The sequence below is a fragment of the Stegostoma tigrinum genome, chromosome 42 (genome assembly GCF_030684315.1).
Source record: "Stegostoma tigrinum isolate sSteTig4 chromosome 42, sSteTig4.hap1, whole genome shotgun sequence".
NCBI classification, from domain to species: domain Eukaryota; kingdom Metazoa; phylum Chordata; class Chondrichthyes; order Orectolobiformes; family Stegostomatidae; genus Stegostoma; species Stegostoma tigrinum.
The window spans coordinates 2302868-2328059 of record NC_081395.1 but is presented as its reverse complement, the minus strand read 5'-3'; the positions used below and the strand labels follow the sequence as shown (position 1 = coordinate 2328059).

Genomic DNA, 25192 nt, shown 5'->3' with positions numbered 1-25192 from the left:
ATCGATCCCAGCCTCGGGCAACTGTCTGTGTGGAGTTTGCACATTCTCCCCGTGTCTGCGTGGGTTTCCTCCGGGTGCTCCAGTTTCGTCCACAGTCCAAAGATGTGGCGGTTAGGTGGATTGGCCATGTGAAATTGCCCGTAGTGTCTATGATGGGAAATGCAGGAACAGGGTAAGGGCTGGGTCTGTGTGGGATGTTCTTCGGAGGGTCGGTGTGGACTCGACCGACCGAACGGCCTGCTTCCGCACTGTCGGGATTCCACGAAAAGCAAAATCCTGCGGTTGCTGGAAATGTGAAATGAAAACAGAAAGCGTTGGATAAACTCCGCAGGTATGGCAGCATCCGTAGAGAGAGAAACAGAGTTAACATTTCAAGTCCAGTATCACTTATTCTCAGAAGTGTTATGGATCCCACGCTGAGGACGTGTGATCCTCCTGTAAGGGCTCTCACGAAGACTTTAAGAAGTCATACATAAATATAAGTATAAACTAAATAAATCAGCCTGAAAATATGTTTTACACAAGAAACAGGATTAGGAGGAGACGACTGAAGGAAGCACTGCACTTAAGAAGTCATACTGGACTCGAAACATTAATATCTTTTTAAAATCACTCATGGGATGTGGGCTTCACCGGCTGGGCCAGCATTTATTATGTCTCTAGCTGCCCTTGATTGAGAATGTGGTGGTGAGCAGCTTTCTTGAACCGCTGTTGTGTGTTTTTCCCTCCACGTGTGCTGCCACACCAACGAGATTTCTCCAACATTCTGTTTTACTGAGCAGTTTTTGCCATTTCAGACCGTCAGCATGCAAGTGTTTTTGTTACACAGGGATCAGGACCCCAATCAGAAAAGCCATGATCCTCCTCAGTGAAAGCAAAATATTGGGAGTACTGAAGATCTGAAATAAAATGTTACTGGGGGCCTCCTCCTCCTGTTTCTCTCAGGTCAAACGTATTTTCAGAATGTGTGACTTCTCCTTTAAATCTTCCCCGGAGCCCTTAAAGGAACCTCAGGGGCCCTTAGGTGGGGCTCCAGAGCTCATTGGCTGTAGTTTGTACAGGGGCTGAGGTCGGCATCAGAGTCAGGAGCAGCTTTGAGCTGAGACAGGGGCGCATTGGTAGGGTCCTGGCTCTCCTTGTATCTCTGCTGACCACCCTCCCTCTCAGCATGGAGCATAAGCCTAGGATGCCGAAAATGGAGCTGGATGCAACAGAGGGGGCCCAGGGTTTGATTAAGCGCAGCCCGGAGCAGCAGCAGGCTGCCTCACAGATCCTCTATGCAGCCCTGGTTAAAGGGGAGAGCCCGGCAGCAGGTAAGACTGGGTAAGGGGAGTGGGGTAGGGTGAGCTCAGTCCTGGGCAGCCGCAGACAGAGAAAGGGAGGGAGTTTCCCTCTGGAACCACTCTCACCCCTCTCTAGATCCCAGACAAAGGCCAGTTTGTCGGCTGAGAGGTCGGATGTTGTGGCATACGGCTCCTTCTGACGGATTTGACCAGAAATGGTCAAGGATGGCCCTAGTCTGGGGATACAGAGGGGCAGGAGGTTCTGACTCTCACACACACTGCCTGACACTACAGACTTGTACCACCAGGAGCGACAACCCCAGTAGTGCTGTTATTCCCAGCCCCTGCCCAGGAACACGAATGCCTGTATCCCTCTCCTCACACCGGTTCTCTCTCTCCCTCACTCCTGAAGTATGAGCTGCTAACTACACAGATGAACCAGGATGAGGCCTGTGGTTTTTGCACATTCACCCTCTCAATTACACAGCGACAAGCAATGTCTCATTAACTGGAAGGGTACAGTGTAGAGAGTGCTTTACTCTGTATCTAACCCTGTGCTGTCCCTATCCTGGGAGCGATTGATGGGGACAGTGCAGAAGGACCTTTATTCAGTATCTAACTCCATGCTGTTCCTGTCCTGGGAAAATTTGATGGGGAGTGTATAGAGGGAACTTCATTCTATATCTAACTCTGTGCTGTCCCTGTCCAAGGAATGCTTGAGGGAGAAAGCAGGGGAAATGTTTGAGGGTACAATACCAATAGAATACTGATACAAGGTCACAGGCCTGAGCTGACACTGGTGTCTGTTCACATTCATCTGAGCTGCTGCGGATGTCCTGCATACTCTGTTTGTTGGGAAAATGCTGAGGCCCCTATTCAGATTGCAAATGATCATACTGTGCTGCTTCCTTGCTGTAGGATATGAAGCCTTTCCAAACTGCCAGGCTTTTGATGTCTCTGGAACCACTGTTGAAACGGAGTCTCAGACTCCAGCAGAACCCAGAGAGCTAGTGAAATGGCAAAAACGCAAGAGCCAGCATCCTGGCAGGGACCACCGGAGATATTACCAGGAACACTGGAAGATGGAGTACCTGATGGACTATGACTGCCTACGACATAGCCTGGTCTGCATGGTGTGTGGCAGTGCCCTGGCCACTCTCAAACTCAGTACCATCAAGCGGCACATCCTCCAAAAACATCAGGACACTATGCTCCTGACTCGTGCTGAGAAGGAAGTCATCATTGCAACCTGGGTTGAGCACCTCTTGAGTCACAGTCACCAACAGAAGTCTGATACGCTGGAAGTTGAGCCTAGAACAATGCAGATCGGTCCTGCTCCAGGTATGTCTCTCAACAGTCGATCAGGGAGGTCTTTAATCCCAGCAGCTCTGGTTTGTAATTGCTAGCTTTCCAACCTGCATTCTCAGCCTGGGAACAGGAGGAAGCCATTTAAAGCTCCAGGCTGCTACTTCTCAATTTGATCTGTTTCTTATCCACAATCTCCTGCCATTTGCATGGTGACCATGTTTTTGTACACATGCACCAAGGGTGCTCTACATCCCAAGGAGTAAAGCAGTTCAAGAACACTACCTCTTAACCAGGCACTTTGGGATGGGCAATGAATGCTGGTGCATCCACTGATGCCCACATACAGCGAATGAATTTTTAAAAATACAAACAGCCTATCAGCTGGTGTTTCTGCTCCTCATTGAACCTCCTCTTCATCTCCCCTCAACTGATCCTTTCCATTCCTTGGACTGGATCTATTAGTGACTGTCTTGTCTTGATGGCCCCTAATTCTGGTCTCCCCCACTAGGAGAAACATCTTCTCTATTTTCACTCTGTCGAATCTATTAAGAAGCATAAAGGTCTTGTCAAACTCTGGGTAAATTAAAGTTTTGTAAATAAAAATGCAAACCTAGGTTGATAGAGGGCACAGATCAAGTTTCTCTATTTAATAAGAATCACTGTTTATTAGAAATAATTAGATTTGAGCGAGGTAAATAATTAAAATAAGCTGCATAAACTTTACAATTAATACCCTGAATCACTTATAGCTTCCCCTCTCTCACACACATACATAGAAAAAAATCACAAGCAGAGGGAAAACTATTCACAAGATACGCTGGGTTGGTTCTTGTTGATCTGAAAGTTTCTTTTCAATGGTCCTTCTTCAAATGCTTTCACTTACTTGCCACAGGTACAGACAGGCTGTTTCTCTGACTTATCCAATTCAAAATCACAACTTGCAGCATTTGGTGAGGGGAAAGACAAGTTGATTTTCTTCAGTTTATAGTTGTTTACTGCACAGAACTAGAGTTTTTTGGCTGCTGCAGACCTGCTGGTTTCTCTCCTGATCTGACTAGCTTCTCTCTGTGTTTAACTACTTGAAACCAATAACTTTGTCATTGATAGTTGGTCCCTTGCTATTGAGGGAGTGCAGCGTAGGTTCACAAGGTCAATTCCCAGAAAGGCGGGACTATCATATGTTGAAAGATTGGAGCGACTGGGCTTGTATACACTTGAGTTTAGAAGGATGAGAGGGGATCTGATTGAGGTGTATAAGATTATTAAGGGATTGGACATTCTGGAGGCAGGAAGCATGTTTCCGCTGATGGGTGAGTCCAGAACCAGAGGACTCAGTTTAAAAATAAGGGGTAGGCCATTTAGAACAGAGTTGAGGAGAAACTTCTTCACCCAGAGAGTGGTGGATATATGGAATGCTCTGCCCCAGTAGGCAGTGGAGGCCAACTCTCTGGATACTTTCAAGAAAGAGATAGATAGAGCTCTTAAAGATAGTGGAATCAAGGGTTATGGGGATAAGGCAGGAACAGGATACTGATTGTGACAGGATAATGAATGGTGGTGCTGGCTCAAAGGGCCAAATGGCCTACTCCAGCACCTATTGTCTAGTCCACAATCAGCTTCACTTGTAAACAACCCCTCAACACAAACTCATCTGCATGTTTCTGGAACCCAAGCTACACAAACAGGGACACAAAAGATATTGAATTCTTTACTTTTCAAAACATGCAGCCAACTTTTTAAATTCCTGGGTTTCAAATCAGTTATTCCTCATTTCAGTTCATAGTTTTAAAAAAATGCAAAAATAAAACACAGTCTTTGCAGCCTCTTTGAGGCCAACACTTCCTCTAACTCCTTTTTCCTGAGAACGCAATCAGTTTAGCATTTCCTGGTAGGTAGAATCTTTCTGGTCTGAGATTATTCAAATGACCACAAAATGTAGGAGCAAAGGTAGGCCATTACACTACTGTTCAACAAGACTGTGGCTGATCTGATAATTCTCAACTCCACTTTCCTGATCTCTTTTGATTCCCTCACTGTGCAATTTTTCAGCGGATGATGGAGAAAATTTTACGAGGCCCATCTCAGGTCACCATTTATTTAAACAACATGCTAATAACAGAGAAGACCAATAAGGAGCACTTGGAGAACCTAGACATAGTCCATGTCTATCCCAAGTGAGTTTACGCCTCAGAAAAGAAAATTGTGTGTTCCAGGCACCCCAAGTGTCCTACCTGGGCTACAGAGTTGACAAGACCAGGTTACACCTATTGGAAGATAAAGTGAGGGCGATCACGGGTGCCTGGGTTCCTAGGTCAGTGCAGGATCTTAGGTCTTTCCTTGGACTGGTGAACTGTTACGGAAGGTTCATGCATAACCTGGCCTCCATCCTGGTGTTGTCGCATCAACGCTTTTTAAAAAAAAAGTCAGCCTTAGAAGTAGTCCTGTAGCCAAGCCTTAGCTTTCAGGGAAGTGAAGGAACAGCTAACATCCTCTAAGGTGTTGGCGTATCATGATCCCAAGCGAGTTCTTGTACGGCATTAGGGTAGCATTAGCTCAAACACGGTCCATGGAGTGGGACACCCAAAAGCAATCGGTATCCAGAACTTTAGATAATGCAGAGTATAAATATGCCCAGATAGAGAAGAACGACTTGGCAGTCATATTTGGAGTCAGAAGTTCCATCAGTACCATTACAAATGTAAACTGGTACTAATAATGGATCACACAACCCTGCTAGGTCTATTTAAAGAGGCAAGATAATGCTGCCCATAGCTTCAGGCCAAATTCAGCAATGGGCTCTGATACTAATTGTGTATAATTGCAAGATGGAACACCATCCGGGAGGCCAAGTAGCAAACGTGGATGCCTTCCACTGGCAGATACACCACTGGAAGAGTCTGTGAGTGTTTTAAATTTTCTGGACACACTTCCAGTCACAGCTGACAATATCAGAATTTGGATGCAGAAAGATCCTGTCCTGGCAAAACAGAAACAGTTGGTGGTGATGTGGGCAACCAAAGGGCCGTCACAACCAGAACTGAAGCCTTTTTGGACTTGGAGTGACCAGGGAATGACATATTATTATGGGAAGCAACAGTGATTGCCCCGAGCAAAGTTCACTGCCAGATACTGGCTGAACTTCACCAGGGTCATTCAGGGTTTTCCAAAGTAAAGATATTGGTGAGATGTTATCTCTGGTGGCCAGGAGTGGATGCAGACATATCTAGGTTGGTGAGGCAGTGCCCATAGTGCCAACAAGGATGAAAATTACAGCCAGCAGCTCCCCATATTCACAGGAGTGGCCAAGTAAACCCTGGATTCAGTTACACATCGACTATGCAGGCCCTTTCACGGGCTCAATGTTTCAAGTCATTGTGGACCCCCATTCACAGTGTTTGAATGTGCAGATGGTCCATTTGTCAAATACAGGGACAATAGAAAAACTGTGTGCATCTTTTTCAATACATGGGCTCCCAGAAGTGTCAGTCACAGACAAGGGGCTATCATTTATTAGCAGGGTATTTGAATATTTCCCAAAATCAAATGGTATTTGTCATGTAAGGACCGCGCCATACCATCCATCATCCAATGGTCTGGCAGAAAGAGCAGTCCAAACTTTGAAGACAGGCTTAAAGAAACAGCCTACAGCTTCATTAAATACCAAACTGTTCTGGTTCCGATTTGAATATAGGGCCACTCATTCAATTGCAGAGATAGCTCCATCAGAGTTGCTAGTGGGGAGAAGATTCCACGTCAGATTAAATCTGATCTTCCTGGACCCGGTGGTGGGGAAACCAGCATCAGGAATGCCAATGCAGGACACAGGACTCTGCTAAATGAAAGAAGCCATTTACTTTAGGGGATGAAGGTTGCTGTAGGAACCATGGAAATGACGCAGCATGGGTGTGAGGCATGCTAAATATGAGGACAGGTCCAGTGACCTATAAAGTTCAGGTAGGTGCAATGGCTCTGAACAAGCACATGGACCATATGAAAAGCTGCAAACTCAAATGATCTGGGAGCAAAACATGCCTGGCTCAACTACCTTTCAAACTGTTCTGGAACTTGCAGGTTCTCCCTCTCCAACAAGCGTTGAAGATAGCTCAGAATCTGAGGAATCACTGCCTCAAAATCTTTGCTGCCTGAAGAGGAGAATGAATTTCTTCCAAGCTGCTTCTGGCACAAGGGGTGTGCTACTGTGCATTACATGTCACCGGTATCAGAGGCAGAGCTGGAGGAACCTGATTTGGTACTACAACACCCCAAGAGGAGCTCCAAAAAGAAAACCAGTCCAGGTCCTCCAACTCAGGGGGAGGAATGTAGTGATTGTAATGAAGTCATCCAGGTGAACCTCAGAATGAGTTCTCTGATTGGGGCTTTTAATCTGGTCTAATTAAGGAGCCCTGGCTAACAAATATAAAGAGGACTATCAGATGTTCTGTTCACTCGAGTACAGGCTCAGAGGAAGCTGGATCAATGTCAAGGACTCTCCACATGTAAATGAAGGGTGACCTGGTGACAGCTTACCAACCTCTGTGGAGTTACTTTAACTAGGTTGATTCTGACTAGGCAGGGATTTTCTTAGAGGATACATTAATACATTCATCTGAGTTCAGAGAAATGACAGCTGGCCATGTTGAAACATACAAGATTCTTACGGAATAAAATAAAACAAAGAACTGCAGATGCTGAAGATCTGAAACAAAAAGAGAAATTGCTGGAGAAGCTCAGCAGGTCTGGCAGCATCTGTGCAGACAAAGCAGAGTTAATGTTTTGAGTTCAGTGACTCTTCAGAACCGTTCTGAAAAAGGTTCACTGAGCTCAGTGTTAACTCTGCTTTTGCTCCACAGATGCTGCAAGAACTGCTGAACTTCTCCAAGATTCTTGGGGCTTGACAGAATAGATGCAGAGAGGTTGTTTCCCCTTGTAGGAGAATCTAGGACCAGAGGGGATAATCTCAGTAAGGTGTCATCATTTAAGACAGAGATAAGGAGGAGTGAGGATAGTGAATCTGGAATCTTTTTACTGCAGAGGACTGTAGAAGTTGGATCCTTAAGTATATTCAAGGTTGAGATATATTTATTTTATCAGTGGGGGAATCGAAGGTTACAGAGAGAAGGCAGAAAAGCGGAGTCGAGGAATATCAGATCAGCCATGATTTCACTGAATGGCAGACCAGACTCGATTGTCCAAACTACCTGTGTGTGTTCCTGTATCCTTTGGAAAAACCAGTGAATGAAAGACTGAGAACCAGTGTATCCTCAACCTTGCGTCATCGGCAAAGAGTCAGTAGGAGTCAAAAGGACCTGAAAGGAAACAACTCATTGACATCCGTGATCTGGACTAGTGGCAGAAATGTGCCCCTCTAACTTTCCACTCCTTCCCTACCCATAATACTTGTGTCTCATCATGTGTCAGTTTGTATGTATGCGCTTGGAAATTTTAAGGAGTAGACGATAAGTTATAGTTAACAGTTAATTTCCTTTCTGCCATTGCTTAAAACAATTTATTTGCAATGAAGTTATTTACCGGTCAATGGGGGGCAAAGAAAGACTTCGTGTGCATATTATTTCAATCTGAATTGGACAATTCAGTAGCTTCATCTATTTTGACAACTCTGGGGATAGTGGGACTTGATTTCCAGTGCACTACCTTAGTTGAGTTGTGAAATTATGCATGTCTCTTTCTCCACCTGTCTAGTTTCTTTCTGGCTCACCTCTGTCTCTGTCCCCCTCTGTGAAGTTGTGTTTTTCTTTTATGTCTCTGTATACGTTATTGCCGCTTGTGTGCATTTGTCACTGTCTGAGTCTCCCGTTCTTTGTATTTTGATCTGTATGTATTTCTGCATGTCTCTCTGGCCATGTGTATTTCTCATTCTCTATGTGCCTGTCTCTCGCTCTCATACTAACTGCATGGGTGTCAAGCTCTTGATGGGCAGAATTGCTGGCTTCCCCTTTGTAGGGATTCTAGAATCAACAAAATTGAATAAGGAATAAGAATATACCTTCCCTGAAGGGCATCAGTGATTCAGGTCTTTATTTTATGCCAGTCAACAGTAGTTACGTGGTCACCAATTACTTTTTATTGGATTCAAATTTCACCATCTGCAGGGATTTGAACCTATATTTCCAGAACATTAACCTGGGGTTCTTGATACTAGTCCAGTGATACTACCTATATACCACAGCTTCAGCCTATATTTCTTTAGCTGCATGTGTTTCTATTTGTGTCATCTCATTATCTATATACATGTACATCTCTACATATGTGTATATGTATCTGCATGTGGATCTACTTACATGTGTGTCATTGTGCTCATCTTTCCTTCTATCTGCTTAAGTCTCTGTATCTGTCTCTATCCTACATGTGTTTCTCTCATCTGTTTGTATGTTTTTCTCTCTAGACAAGTATCTCTTTGTTTGTGCGTCTCATTCCCTTTTATCGTGTGGGCTTTGCCCTACCTTCATGTGTGCATATCTTTGGCTTTCTCTTCATGTGCCTCGCTCTCTCCCTTTAGTCTCACTATGTCAGAGTTGCCACAAATGTTAATATTTAATGAAGGTACCAAAAGTCTTAGTCTGTCTCTGACTGATTGCTAACTGCAGTCAAAGTAAACCAAACCAGGTTTTCTCAGTAACAAAATAAAATTTCCACCAATTTTAATAATCTTAGCTTTAACAATAACAGTGAAAGCATTGTAACTTGTCTACCTTAAATTTTAGCCCTCTTAAAAATTCACATATGCACACACAAAAAAAATCAAACACAAACTGAATGAAGGAAATAAAATAGTTAGCAGAACACAATTCTGTATCACTAGTCCAAATCACAAGACCAAATAGTTGGTTTCACAATCCTTTTCCTTTCTTTAATGATGTCCTGATGTTATCTACACACTGATGCTCACTCTTTGCTTGGTTGGACCCAGGGTGTTTCTTCTTGCTTTTGGGTTTTAGAATTACTTTTTCAGCATCTCCGAATGTAGTTTCTCTGCTCTTTCAACTGAAAATTGGACAGAGCAACTTTATGGAGAAAGGAGACAGAAACATTTATGCAGCTAAATTTACAAGATCTGTTGCATAAAATTATACAGCTAAACTCTAAAGGTCTCCTTGCTTCTCTGTTTTACTCCCCCATATGACTAATCTTAGAGGTTACTGTGCCAAATTCTTCTGAACCCACAACAAATGGTGCCCATTTATCTGGGTTTAATGTCCCTGGAAAAAAGCAACATTATTTCTCATGCGGAGATAGTGGGAACTGCCGATGCTGGAAAATCTGAGATAACAAGGTATAGAGCTGGATGACCACAGCAGGCCAAGCAGCATCAGAGGAGCAGGAAAGCTGATGTTTTGGGTCTGGACCCTTCTTCCACACTCTAAACGTCAGCTTTCCTGCTCCACTGATGCTGCTTGGCCTGCTGTGTTCATCCAGCTCTACCACCTTGTTATCTCAGATTCTCCAGCATCGGCAATTCCCACTATCTCTGAATCAATTTTAACCCCACTGCGAAGCCATTTTTTTCTGAAGAAGGGTCCAGGCCCAAAACGTCAGCTTTCCTGCTCCTCTGATGCTGCTTGGCCTGCTGTGTTCATCCAGCTCTACAGCTTGTTATCTCCTTGTTTCTCATGCATTTGTTTTTCTCCTAAGATGGTGTGGACACAATGTGTCAAACAGCTGCCTCTTACAACATAACACTTCACAGAATCCCCACGGTGCAGGGAACAGCCATTCAGCTCATCGAGTCTGCACTGAGCATCCACCCAAGGCTGGAACTGAACCTGGGTCACTAGCACTGTGAAGGAGCAGTGCTAACCAATGTGCCTCCCCTACTTCTGTGATTCAATGAAGCTGCAAACAACTCCCTGTACATTCTTCCCCCTTTTCATGCAGTTTCCATTTTTCAGTCCATAGTCCATAAAGTGATTGGTCTCTTAACATGTAACTTAAGTTTCACTTATATTTTGCAAGTCAATGAGTCGGGGGGGGGGGGTAAACATGGTTTTAGGTTTTTGTTTTAAAGTTTTTTTACAGGCTTGATGAGGATGTTTGATTGCATGTGCGTTTTAAATGAGATATTACGACTCTTGCAGTGAAGAAATGAGAATTAGCAGTGCAGTAAATAGATAACTAAAAGGGAAAAGAAAAATGTGCTGTGCTTGGATTGGTGTCCAGGGAGACAGAGACAGAAAAACCTAGAAGCCAACAGATGTGTGGCAGAGTAAGGATCCTGAAACATGAGTTTAGAGAGTTCTTGTGTTTGCTCTTAAGTTAAAATAATACTGAGATTAGCTTGAGGTTTGTTTCAGAGACACCAGCTTAAGAAAAGCATCCAGTTGCATGTAGATAGTTGCGAAAAGGAAACTAGTTGCAGCTGTGCCAGACTGAGCAAGAAACCTTAGTGTCGTGATAGAGGTTACTGTTCACTGAGGTGTTGACATTTATGGGTGGGCTAGAAGGAATAGACTGAATTTGAAAGCTTTTTGGATGGCTGTAATGAAATCTTTCCAACCTAGTGTAATAATAGTTCGTTTTCTTGTTTAATTACTTTTAAATGTTAAAAGTACACTGGCAGACAATTCAGAAACTGACTTGTGTTCTGAAAAAAATTCATGTCTAATAATCCATACTTCACTCTGAAGTCTACTTGTCCATTATTAGCAACAGCTAGTATTGTAATGAACTGGGGACATTTACTAGAATCAAGTGTGTGAATCCTTAAAATAACAAGTACAAAGAAAAAGGATTTGTTGTGAATTATATTATTCCGGTTGGAATTTTATAATCGTTTTGACTATTGTTAAGATTTCACTGGGAGTGGGAGATATAGCAATGGATTATTTGACATCTTTGACCTACCCATTTTATAAAAATGTTAAACATCCAGCAAGCCAGGTATGACTGATACCTGACTTGTCCAATATTGTCCCCATGGGAATCATTACAATGTGTGTCTCCCTGTCTGTCTTTATCTGCATGAATCTGTTTTTCCTCTATCTGCATGACTTTCTGTCCATCTCCTTCTCTCCCCATTTTGTCTCTATGTACAATTTGTCTGTCTTCATATGAGTGGTACTGATGCACTGATCCACTGATACAGTGCAAACTGTGTCACTCAAACAGCAGAGTGGTGCAGTGTGAGTGTGCAGGGCCCAAAACCCAGAGGTCGATGGACTGTAACCATCATCTGCTATTTACTTTAACAAAGTGCACTTATTTATGGTCAGTGCATGGTGGCACAGAGATTAGCACTGCTGCCTCTCTGTGCCAGGGTTTTGATTTGATTCCAGCACTGGCTGACTGTGTGGAGCTTGCACATTCTCCCCATGTCTGCGTAGGTTTCCACTGGATGCTTCAGTTTCCTCCCACAATCCAAAGATGTGCATGTTAGGTGAATTGGCCATGATGAATTGCCCCAAAGTATCCAAGGGATATGCAGGTTAGGTGGATTGGCCATGGTAACCGTGAGGTTATGGGGATAGGGTGGCGTGGCCTGGGTCTAGGTGAGATGTTGTTTGGAGGGTCAGTGTGGACTCAATGGGCCAATTGGCCTTCTTTTTCTGTAAGGATTCTACTTCTATGATAAAGGTTCAAAATATTTTATCCATTGTTATTTGGAATGTTGGGTTCTAAAGTGGACACAGCCATGTTGGGCTGTAATAAAAGTAAAGTTCTTTGGATGCTGGAAATAAGAACAGTGCTGGAGAAACTCAGCAGGTCTGACAAGCTGTGTTAATATAGAAACAGAATTAATTATTCAAATTCAATTTCATACTGGACTTGAAATGTTAACTCTGTTTCTCTTTCAACAGTTGTTGCCAAACCTGTTGAATTTCTGCTTTTTATGTTTTTAAAAATTTCATGTATAACTTTAAGTTTGTTTTGTATTTCTATACTGTTGTGGCTTATGAAAGGAAGAAGCCTGTGTCATTTTTGAGTTCTGAGAGTGGTAGGTGGCTGGCTGGTTTACGGGGTAAAGTGATTCCTACAGTAAGGGTTCAATTCCTAGGTTGGCTGAGGTTACCATGAAAACTGCCTTCTCAACCTCTCTCCTCGCCTGTGCGGTCACACTCCGGTTAAATCACAACCAACCGATTCTCTTTAATGAGAGAGCAGCTTTATTTTCAAGTTGGAGTATGGTGTCTTTATGTTTTTATTGGTGTGTATGTAAATGTATTTAAAGACATTTAGAGAACTCTGCCAAATTCCACATTAGTTCAAAGCCTCCCAAACAGCACTAACAACTCTCCTGTAGGATACTGGCCCTCCCCCTTCAGGTGCAACCCGTCCCTCTTGTATGGGTCACTTCTGTACAAGAGAACAGGCCTTTTGGAAAAAAAAAACCTTGTGCTGAATATTTCAGCGATTCAGGAGAAAAAAAAATGTTAGAAGAAAGGGAAAAAAGGACGGTCACCTAACAGCCAGATTTTCAATGATGCAGGGGGACAGAAAGTTTTCCTTTGGAAAGACAGAAGGATTCAGAAAGTCAGTGAGTGTGCAGGTTTCTATTCACAGAGAATATACGGAAGCAAAGGTGCCGTTTATTTTGCAGCCTCCGAAGGAGATTAAATGGAAAATGAGTGGCTTAATGTCAGTGATAGAAAGCTACATGGACAGAAGACTGTGAAAGGAGAGCTTAAATTCATGTTAAGAAATAAGTGAGCTGTGTTAGCATACTGCTTACTAGTGTCATGAAAAGACAATCAGACATTTGCTATAAAGGAAACAACTGTCCCAACTGAAAAGGGAAGCTAACAATAGGAGATCTGGATGAATTTGAATTATTCGGACCTTCTCTGGATTGAGAAGAGTTTTCCGATGTGATTTCTTGGAAAGTAAAATCAACACAGAAAATAGGTGCAGGAGTAGGCCATTCAGCCCTTTTGAGCCTGCACCACCATTCAATATGATCATGGCTGATCATGCAAATTTCAGTATTCCCACCTTCTCTCCATACGCCTTGATCCCTTTAATATGTCCTGTGTCATGGTCCAAGTGGGAATAGTGTGCTGGAAATTGAGCCTTGTTCTACATGGTATCACCAGTATGAAATATGATCAATTTAAACTCCAGGGTAGTTAATGTCCGTCAGTTTGACTTAGGTCCTAGATTGAATTCAAATTTGTTTTCCTTTTTGCAAAGTCTATGAATGTTATTCCATTTCCAATTAAGAAGAAAGAGGTGGATCCATCTTGCTACAGGCTTTCTGGAGATGTATCCCAAATGTTTTGCTTCCTCTCAGTGCTGTGACAAAATTGCCACTTGCAACCAATCCAAACCCTGTCGCTGAACAGTTTTGTTTATAAAAACTCCTGATGCCAGTCAGACGTATCAAGCCAACAAGTGATTATGTTGTTCAACTTTCCTTTGAGTTATATGTTTAAAAAAAACTGTTCATTCTCTGCACCAAAGCTGCCCAAATTTCATTTTCCAAGTTGGTTCCAAAAGCTACTTTTTACCATAACTTGTGACTTTGAAGAAACAGCTAAGCAAAGCTTTCAAGCAGATAATAGATGGGGTTGGGGGGGGGGAGAAAGGAGGAGGAGGAGGAGGTTACTGCCTTCGTTACTTAAAAAAAAGTTTTTTGAGAGAATTAGGGATCTGTACACGAACAGTTAACAGCCAACCCTTTCTAGTCTTCATGTCCTGCTCTGCAGACTCCAGAATCAATGTAAAGAAGACACCACTGAAACAGTCCAACTCTCTCCTGAAATCCTATTTTCAGTAGAAGCTTCTGGGAACTTGATGGGAGTTTCCACATACCAGTATTTCTGTATACCTAGTAAAACCTGAACTAGTGGTCCACTACTTGCAACTCAAGTCAAGTTGTCTAGAAATAGAATTCAAAACACAGATATATCAGCCTTGATCTAATAAAATGAGTGGGCAAGCTTAGGGTCTGAGCAACCTACTTCTGTCACTGATTTGTAAGTTTTTATGTTTGTAGAACTGTGCATCTACTGTCAACTTACAGCTATCAACAAGTCAGCTTCATTTACATGACATTCAGTGGATGTGAAAAATCATTATATTTTATACTTTCGCTTCCAGGTTTTACCCCCCAGGCATAGTTTATTCCGTTCTGTTTTGTTTTGAACCATCATGGCTACAAAGGCTTGTCTTTTGTGATGGGTGTCTTTATATGGCATTGAGGGTTTATGGCTTTAATTTGGGTTGTAACTTTGATGTTAATCCATATTTTCCATTGGCTTTAAGAATATGGTTTGTTCATAATGAACAAATTATTTGTGGTTATTAAAGAAATTTATGGATGTTTCTTTCATTTTGGTAGTCATACTAAAGCAAAACAATTGGATGTTTTGTTAATCAATTCAATACATTTACACCAACATAAATAATGGAATAGTGGAACTTATGTATACCTGCATTCATCCCATGGTGGGTGTTGAGAGTATCAGACTTGAATATTTATTTCTGGTGTTTGTAGTAAGTCCCTTTTCAATTAGATCCTGTATAGTGTAAAGCAGTGTTTCTTTCTCTTTTGTGCATGATAAACTTTGACACAGGCTGGACCAAATAGCTTCCCCCGTACCATATTAAATTGTGAACAACAAACAATGCTCATTTAGGCAGCCAGTGCTGACATGATGGGCTGAAGGGTCTCTTTCCGAGCTCTATGTGAAGTTTATGAGGTCTCTCACCTCACAAAAGGGAAGTCACATAATTAATTTATTGAAGGTTTTCCAGAATGTCTTAAAGAACAGAGAGTAGAGGAGAACCAGATGTATTTGGATTTGCAGAAGGTATTCGCAAGGCACCTCACAAAAAGTCAGGTTACAAAATATCAGCCAATAGTGTTGACATAGTATATTTGTGCGGATTAAAAATGCTGGCAAATGGGTTGGAAACAGGGAATGAGGATAAGAAGAGGGTTCTTTTTAAGGTTGGCAACCTGCAACCAGTGGGGTTCCATGGGCATCAAAGCTGGGACTGCAACTGTTTACTGTATATTGGACAATAAGGTGACGACTGAAATATAACGTGCAAAAATGTGATGCTGTTCTTTCAGAACTGGGAGAATAAAAGAAGAGTATTATTTAAATGGAGAGAATCTGCAGAAAGTTGCAGCACAGAGGGACTTGGGGATACTTGTGCACAAAACACAAAGCCAGTACACAGGCATTGCAGATAAAAGGTCGATGGAATATTGGCCTTCATTTCAAGGAGGTTGGAGTATAAGAGTAGGGAAGTCTAATTGCAACTGACCAAGGTGCTGGTGAGACCACAGCTACGGCACTGCGAACAGTTTTGGCCCCTTATTTAAGCAAGTATGTCATTTATTAGAGGCAGTTAAGTAAAGGTTCACTGGGCTGATTCCTGACATGGAGGAATTGTCTTGGCAATTGAATTGGCAAAGGCCAAACTGTTGGGACTCCGCTATTTAATCTGTAGCATTGGAGACTGTAGGATGACCTGAGAGGTTTATAAAATCATGAAGTATGTGGATAGGGTGAATAGCTAAAGTTATCTTCTGTAACGTTCTATGTTCTAAAACTAGACGGCATAAGTTTAATGTCAGAGGGGAAAGATTTACAAGGGTAACTTTTTCACACAGAGGGTGGTGTGCGCATGGAATGAGCTGCCAAAGGAAATAGTGAAGATCGGTACAATTGCAACATTTAAAAGGTACCTGGATGGGAATGAATAGGAATGGTTTAGAGGTATATAGGCCAAATGCTGGCAAATGAGAGCAGGTTAATTTAGGATATCTGATCTGCATAGACAAGTGGGACTAGATAGTCTATTTCCGTGCTGTACGTCTCTTTGCTGAATGCTACTCATTGGGGTTTAAAAGAATGAGAGGTGATCTCACTGAAGTGTGTAGGATTCTTAAGGAGCCTGGCAGGGTCAATGCTGAGAGGATATTTCCCTCATGGGACAGCCTCTAGGAGCAGAGGGGCACCAACTGAAAACTGAGAATGAGGAAGTTATTTCTTTTCTCTTGAGGGTTGTGAGTGTTTGAAACTCCGTGGCACAGGGAGCTGAGCCGTGGGGACAGAGTCCCTGTGTACATTTCAGGCGGAGATCGGTAGATTCTGGATCAGTCGGGAAAATAGAGGGGTACCGGGAAAAAAGGTCAGGAAAATGAATGTGAAAAATGTGAATTTAACCATGATCCGACTGAATGGCAGAACAGGTTCGAGGGGCCGAATGGCCTCCTACGGAGATGGAAAAGCGAGGAACTAGATTGAATTGTAGGCACTGAATTAAAATGCTCAGACGCCCAACGGATGTGCGACTTTCCTCCCTCAGGGATACCCCCCGCGGCGGATCCAGGGCCGGCCGAGGCCACTCCGGGTGGGGGATCGCCGCCAAGGCCAGAGCCAGGGAAAGCAGCGCTCAGCCGGCGGCCCGTGAGGCGTTACTATCAGGAGCGCTGGCGGACTGAGTACCTGATGGATTACGATGGCGTGCGACACGGTCTAGTGTGCATGGTGTGCGGCAGCGGCCTGGCCACCCTCAAGCTGAGCACCATCAAGCGGCACATTCTCCAAAGACACCAAACCTCACTCGGCCTCACCGCGCGACAGCGGCGCGTCGTCATGGCTACCTGGATGGAACGGCTCCTGCACCAATCACAGCCCGCTGTGTCAGGGGCGGGACACCATGGGCACCACCCCCTCCCCCGCTGTGATCAATCAGCGATCGTGGAACCTGTTCCCGCCGTTTCTCACCATTCGGGCCTCGAGTTGCTGGGGGAAAGGTTGACGGTCGTTGCCCACGGCGGCCAATCACCGTGGGGGCAAGGAGCGGCTACTGTGCTTCTCGACCAATCAGCTCCAGAGAGATTGGCCTCCATGACGGACGGTGGCTTTGACCAATCAGATGTCGATCTAGCCAGGCAGGTGCAAGAAAATGTGAGACGGCACACCCAATCGGGACGTGAGCTGGCAGAGGAATGGCACAAGCATCACCAATCAGAGAGCAGCGCCCGTCTTTCAGGGGCGGAGCCTCAGACACTTACAGGTACCGAGCCCCCCCCACCCCAACCAGACGGTCCTGAGGCCCGGGGTTTAGGCCGGAAATGTCAGCTTTTGAGCTCCTGGGCCTGTTGTGTTCATCCAGCCTCACATTTTATTGTCTTGGAATTCTCCAGCATCTGCAGTTCCCATTATCTCTGGTCCTGAGGCCAACTCCCTCACCCCACCCCCACCACATGGTCCTGAGGCCAACTCCCTCACCCCTACCCCACCACATGGTCCTGGGGCCAACTCCCTCACCCCTCCCCCACCACATGGTCCTGAGGCCAACTCCCTCACCCCTCCCCCCACCACATGGTCCTGAGGCCAACTCCCTCACCCCTACCCCCACCACATGGTCCTGGGGCCAACTCCCTCACCCCTCCCCCACCACATGGTCCTGAGGCCAACTCCCTCACCCCTACCCCCACCACATGGTCCTGAGGCCAACTCCCTCACCCCTACCCCACCACATGGTCCTGAGGCCAACTCCCTCACCCCTACCCCACCACATGGTCCTGAGGCCAACTCGCTCACCCCTACCCCACCACATGGTCCTGAGGCCAACTCGCTCACCCCTACCCCCACCACATGGTCCTGAGGCCAACTCCCTCACCCCTACCCCACCACATGGTCCTGAGGCCAACTCCCTCACCCCTACCCCACCACATGGTCCTGAGGCCAACTTGCTCACCCCTACCCCCACCACATGGTCCTGAGGCCAACTCCCTCACCCCTACCCCACCACATGGTCCTGAGGCCAACTTGCTCACCCCTACCCCCACCACATGGTCCTGAGGCCAACTCCCTCACCCCTACCCCACCACATGGTCCTGAGGCCAACTCCCTCACCCCTACCCCACCACATGGTCCTGAGGCCAACTCGCTCACCCCTACCCCCACCACATGGTCCTGAGGCCAACTCCCTCACCCCTCCCCCCACCACATGGTCCTGAGGCCAACTCCCTCACCCCTACCCCACCACATGGTCCTGAGGCCAACTCCCTCACCCCTACCCCACCACATGGTCCTGAGGCCAACTCCCCCTCACCCTTGCCCCCCCCATGCATGGTCCTGAGGCCAACTCCCTCACCCCTACCCCCACCACATGGTCCTGAGGCCAACTCCCTCACCCCTACCCCCACCACATGGTCCTGAGGCAGCTCCCTCACCCCTACCCCACCACATGGTCCTGGGGCCAACTCCCTCACCCCTCCCCCACCGCATGGTCCTGAGGCCAACTCGCTCACCCCTCCCCCACTGCATGGTCCTGAGGCCAACTCCCTCCCCTCTTCCCTCACCACATGGTCCTGAGGCCAACTCCCACACCCAGCCACAGAATCCTGAGACCAACTCCCTCTCCCCAACCCCCACCACAGGATCCTGAGGCCAACACCCTCTTCCCCACCGCCTCCCCACCACCTGGTCTTGAGGCCCGTGGACAATGTATGTCTGGGTGGTGAAAGCATGAGTGGGAGTTGAGGGTAGAGGGATCCAATGCGTGAACGGGAAGGGGTAAGTGTATTGCTATCTGCTGGTGAATTGGTTACGTTTTCCCTTGTTCCTGAAGGGACCGCAGCCCGTTTGGATCCTCTTCATGTCGGCTGTGCGGTCGAGGTGACGGGTTTTCCTGTGTCACTGGATCAGCCACGACTGCCTGCTGATAATGACTGGGTGGTGGAACAGCAGATGCCACAGCACAGCACCCTGAAGACCTTGACTGGTAAAGGTACCCGTCGTTACTACCAGGAGCGCTGGCGGTTCGAACACCTGATGGACTATGACTGGTGGCGGCATGGCCTGGTCTGCATGGTATGTGGCAAATCCCTGGCTACTCTCACCCTCAGCACCATCAAACGGCACATCCTCCAGAACCACCCGCATTCGCTGCACTTCACCCAGGCCGAAAGGGAGAACATTCTGGAAGCCTGGAACGAGAGGGCCTTGCAGCGCGACTGCACAGCAGTGCAACTGGTGATGCCAGGAATGGGTCCTAACTGGTCAGCCAGCAAGAGGCCACACTGTCACTACCAGGAACACTGGCGATTCGAGTACCTGATGGACTATAACCACTTGTGGCACACACTCGTTTGCATGGTGTGTGGCAAATCACTGGCTACTGTCACCCTAAGTACCATCAAACAGCACATCCTCCAGAACCACCCGCACTCACTCAGCTTCAATCAGGGCGAAAAGGAGAACGTTCTGGAAGCCTGGAACAAAACCATATCGCAGCCGGAGAGTGCAATGATCGAGTCACAGGAAGAAGAATCGTCTTCTTTTAGGATACAGGCGGCAATCACAGGTAGAGTTGTCATTATTGGATCTGTTAACCATCACAGGAGTTCACACACCTCAAATCTGTAGTTCTCAGGCTGTGTTATTCACGAAAACTGACATAATGTCATGCTGTCATTACAGCTAACCACACTTGTGGCTCTGTAGAGCTAGTCATAGAAAGTCATTGAAATGTACAGCATGAAAACAAACCCTTCAGTCCAACTCATCTCTGCTGTCCAGATATCCTAAATAAATCTAGTCCCATTTGCCAGCATTTGGCCCATATCCCTCTTAAACCCTTCCTTATGCATATACCCATTCAGAACATAGAACGGTATAGCACAGTACAGGCCCTTAAGCCCACGACGTTGTGCCAAACATTTACCCTGAACCTAAGGTTTTTTCTAAGCTCCACCCCTACCTTGTACTATCATCTACATGCCTATCTAATAACCACTTAAATGCCCCTAATGAGGCTGACTCCACTACCCTCTCCGGCAATGCACTCCATGGCCCGACCACTCTGAGTAAAGAACCTGCCTCTGACATCTCCCCCTGTGTCTACCTCCACTCACTTTAAAACAATGCCCCTCATAAAAGCTACCTCCACCCTAGGAAAAAGTCTCAGGCTGTCCTCTCTATCTATACCTCTGATCATTTTGTACACCTCTATCAAGTTACCTCTCATCCTTCGTTCGAAAGAGAAAAGCCCTAGCTCTCTCAGCCTTTCCTCGTAAGATCTTCCCTCCATTCCAGATAACATCCTGGTAAATCTCCCCTGCACCTTTTTCCAATGCTTCCACATCTTTCGTGTAATGAGGCAACCAGAACTGGACATAATATTCCAGATGTGGCCGAACCAGCTTTTGTGTAGCTGGAGCGTAACTTCACGGCTCTTGAATTCAATCTCTTTATTAATGAAAGCTAACACAGCATACACCTTCTTAACAACTCTATCCACCTGGGTGGCAGCTTTCAGGAACTGTGGACATGAACCCAAGATCCCCCTGCTCCTCCACACTGCCAAGAATCTTTCTGTTAACCCTGTATTCTGCTTTCAAGTTTTTCCTTCCAAAATGAATCACCTCACACTTTTCAGGGTTAAACTCCATCTACCACTTTGCAGCCCAGCTCTGCATCCTATCAATGTCCCTCTGTAACCTAGAACAGCCCTCTACACTGTCCACAACGCGACCCAACTTTGTATCATCTGCGAACTTGCTAATCCACCCTTCCAGTCCTTCATCCGAATCATTTACAAAAATCATAAATAAAAGAGGACCCAGAACAGATTCTCGTGGTACACCACTCGTAACTGAGCACCATGACGACTGTTTTTCGTCCACTACCACCCTTTGTCTTCTAAGAGTCAGCCAATTCTGAATCCGATCTGCCACATTTAGCCCTATCCCATGCCTCCTTACCTTTTGCATGAGCCTACCATGGGGAACCTTATCAAACGCCTGTTACCAAACATTCAGATGCCTTTTAAATGTTGTAATTGTAGCAGCCTCCATCACTTCCCCTGGTTGCTCATTCCATACATGCACCATCCTTTGTGTGAAAAAGTTTCCCCTCAGGTCCCTTTTAAATCTTTCCCCTTTCACATTAAACCTATGCCCTCTATATTTAGACACCCCATCCCAGGGAAAAGACCTTGTCATATTTACCCTATCTATGCCTGTCATGATTTTATGAACCTCTATGAGGTTGCAACCCTTCCTCCCCACCCCACCCAGAGAAAGTGGCCTCAGCCTGTTCAGCTTCTCCCTGTAGCTCAAACCTCCAACCCTGGCAACATCCTTGTAAATCTTTTCTGAACCCTTTCAAGTTTCACATCTTCCTTTTGTAGCAGGAAGACCTGAATTGCACTTAGTGTTCCAAAAGTGGCCTAACCAATGCCCTGCAGAGCCGCACCATGACTTCTCAACTCCTATCCTCAACTTACTGACCATACACCTTCTTCACTATCCTATCTACCTGTGACTCCACTTTCAAGAACAAAGAACAATACAGCACAGGAACAGGCCCTTCAGCCCTCCAAACCTGTGCTGACATATTTTGCCCTTCCATATTAAAAGTGTCTTCACTTGCAGGATCTGTGTCCCTCTATTCCCTTCCTATTCATGTATTCATCCAGGTGCTTCTTGAATGCTGCTATTGTGTCTGTTTTCACCACCACCTCCGGCAGCACCTTCCAGACACTCACCACCATTTGCGTGAAAAACACACTCACTCATCGCTTAGAATACTTGCCTTCTCTTGCACCTTGAACCTGTGTTCCCAAGTAATTAACCACTCCACTCTAGGAAAAAAGCATCATATTTTCCACTCTATCCATGTCATTCATAATCTTTTAAACTTCAGTCAGATCATCACTCAACCTCCTGCCTTCCAGTGAAAACAAACTCCGTCTATCCAAGATAATAAAGCGTGAAGCTGAATGAACACAGCAGGCCAAGCAGCATCTCAGGAGCACAAAAGCTGACATTTCGGGCCTAGACCCTTCATCCGTCTATCCGACCTTTCTTCATAGCTAAAATTCTCCATACCAGGCAACATCCCAATAAACGTTTTCTGTATCTTCTCCAAAGCATCCACATCCTTCTGGTTGTGTGGGTGACTAGAACTGGATGCAGGTGTGGCCAACAAAAGCTGTATAAAGCAGCAGCATAACATGTCTATCCTTCTACTTAATGCCCGTTCCAATGAAGGCAAGCATATCATAAGCCTTTTTTACTGCCTTATCTACCTGCGGTGCCACCTTAAGTAATTTGTGGACCTGCACACCCAGATCCCTCTGCATATCAATACTCCTAATGGTTCTATTGTTCACTATAACTTCCACCTGGACTTGACTTTCCAAAATGCTTCACCTCGCATTTGTCCAGATTAAACTCCATCTGCCATTTTTCTGCCCATGTCTATAACTGATCCGTATCCTGCTGTATCCTCTGACAATCCTCCTCACTGTCCGCAAGTCCACCAATCTTTGTATTGTCTACAAACTTGCTAATTAGACCAGCTACGTTTTCCTTCAAATCACTTACGTAGATCATGAACAGCAGAGGTCCCAGCACTGACATCTGTGGAACACCACTAGTCAGAACCCTCCACTCTGAAAATCATACCTTCCACCGCTACTTTCTGTCCGTTATGACTAAGCCAAGAACTATGAACCTACACTCCAAGGGCTCTTTATTCAGCCACACTCCCCAGGTCCTTGCCATTAAGTGTATGAGTTCTGCCCTGATTTGCCTTTCCAAAATGCAGCCCCTCACATTTATCTAAATTCACACAGCTTCCATAAGAAAATTAGAACTAGGAACAGGAGCAGGCTGTTCGACTTCTCAATCCTTCATGGCTGATCCAACATTTCTCATCCTGAGCAGTACAGCACAAGAAAAGGCCCTTGGGCCCAATAGAGAAATTATCTGTTACCTGCTGTCATTACTCATACAACCGATGGCAGTCCACTTTCTTGCCCTTTCCGTGTAACCCACGATTCCCTTACTGGTTAAGATCCCAGTAGGTAAATTATACCAAGAAGGTGTTGGGATTGAGAATCAATGCTGTGAGCTCAGTTGGATGCTGAGGCTCATAGGAGAGCTGTATTAGAGGGAAAGGCATACGGTCAAGGCAGCACCCAGAGCCTGAATGCCCTCCTGTCCATTAACGTTATGTGTTTCGGTTTCCAAGTACATCTGGAGCAGTATCAGAGCCATGAGTGAATGTTAGTGGGTGTGGTGTGATGACACATTGTACAAGGCAATCATGGGGAAATCCTAGTTTACTCATTATTCTGTGTTCTTAGAACCTGACCCATCGCTGGTTCCACTTCTGAACCTGATTTCAAATCTCTTCATGACATTCATGCACGATCCCCAGCCGTCATGTCTAGTCACAATATCCTCCCCATCTCTCTAACCTCTTCCAGTCACTGCAACCCTCCTTATCTCTCTATTGTTAGCCAGCACCCAGGAGTCTTCCTGTCTCTGTAACATCCTCAAGCTGCAACATTCCTCCCTATCTCTTTAACATCCGGCAGCACCTACCAGTCTTCCTGTATCTCTAATCTCCTCCAATTTTGGCCTTTTGATCTTCCAGAATTCCCATTGCTCCACTATCTGGAATCCCCTCCATAAACTGCTGTCTTCATCCTGTAAAATGCTACTTAATGCAGGTTCCTCTGACCTCACATTTGGTTGCATGTCCCTGTTTTTTTCATACAAGGTAGCCTTCAAATGGGCAGTTTGAATGACACTCCTGTGAAGTGTTCTGGGATGTTTTACTGTGCTGTTAAAACGCAGTTTGTTACTGTCCTGTATAATGGTCTGTTTTTGCATTGTAGAGGAAAATCCAGTCGTGGAGTTTGCAAAGGACGTAGCCCCAGGTTGGGATGGAGAGAGGGATGGGGATAGGAGCCCTGTGGAGATTGAAGTGTGTGTGGAGGAGCCAGAACTGGGCTTGCCGACACAGACACTCAAGGGTCGGGGCCGAGGCCGAGGCCGGGGCCGGGGGAGGGACCATTGGAGGAACTATCAGGAGCGCTGGCGTCTCGAGTACCTGATGGACTATGACCAGTGGCGACATGGTTTGGTCTGCATGGTGTGTGGCAGTTCCTTGGCCACCCTCAAGCTGAGTACCATCAAGAGGCACATCCTGCAGAAACACCAGGACACCATGGATTACACACTGGCTGAGAAGGTGATGGTTGTGGACGAGTGGAACAAGAAAATCACCACAGTTGCCAAGATGGACTTCTGGCAGCTGTCGACCAGCAGGAACGGGAGTCTTCCTAGAGAGCCAGGAGGAATGATCAGTGCACAGCATTAATGTTTGACCCACCACACACACGTATCCTGTGGGGTCTGGGCCAATATGGCACTGGGGGAGGAGGCAGTTAACATTGGCTATGCTGCCTGAGATTCTGCTGAAAGCAGCACTCCTCCCAAAGGCTGCTCCCAATTAGATGCTCACAGCCGTGATTGGCAGAAGTGGAACAGGAGGGGTGGTGGCAGGGATTCCTTCCAGGGCTACCCCATTTTGGGCTGACTCTGATGCCAGGGGTGGCTCAAGGTAGTCTGTATGCTCCAGGAAGAAGGTAATTGGCCATCCCTGCCTGGCTGCTTGGGGTAAACTGAGGCAGGGCATTGTGGGGGAAGCTGGGTCTTTCTGGACTCTGATGCTCCCTTCCCTCAACTGAAGGCTGAGAAGCAGAAGGTATGAGAAACCAGTTTCTCAGGCAGTGACAGGGGCTTGGGCAGTGCGGTTAAAGGAGTAAATACAGATGTCACCTCATGGTGTTGCCCTTAGAATGAAGAGTAAAGCAAGTCCGTG

General features: G+C 45.8%; 1 protein-coding gene across 1 annotated transcript; it reads left to right on the top strand.

Annotated features, from left to right (window-relative positions):
* The first annotated feature begins 1064 nt into the window (after positions 1-1064).
* LOC125449461 (zinc finger translocation-associated protein-like) lies at positions 1065-25192 on the top strand. The gene is made up of 5 exons (XM_048525264.2): positions 1065-1313; positions 2202-2624; positions 16866-17579; positions 19143-19877; positions 24204-25192. The coding sequence occupies exons 1-5, from the start codon at positions 1169-1171 to the stop codon at positions 24686-24688; spliced, it is 2502 nt and encodes an 833-aa protein (XP_048381221.2). The 5' UTR covers positions 1065-1168; the 3' UTR covers positions 24689-25192.

Bases quoted from the DNA above. Each gene is read 5' to 3' on its own strand.
- LOC125449461 (XM_048525264.2), top strand. From the start codon at position 1,169: ATGGAGCATAAGCCTAGGATGCCGAAAATGGAGCTGGATGCAACAGAG. The intron at 2,625-16,865 runs GTATGTCTCTCA...TTCCTCCCTCAG, and splicing joins GCAGATCGGTCCTGCTCCAG to GGATACCCCCCGCGGCGGAT. The intron at 19,878-24,203 runs GTAGAGTTGTCA...TTTGCATTGTAG, and splicing joins GATACAGGCGGCAATCACAG to AGGAAAATCCAGTCGTGGAG.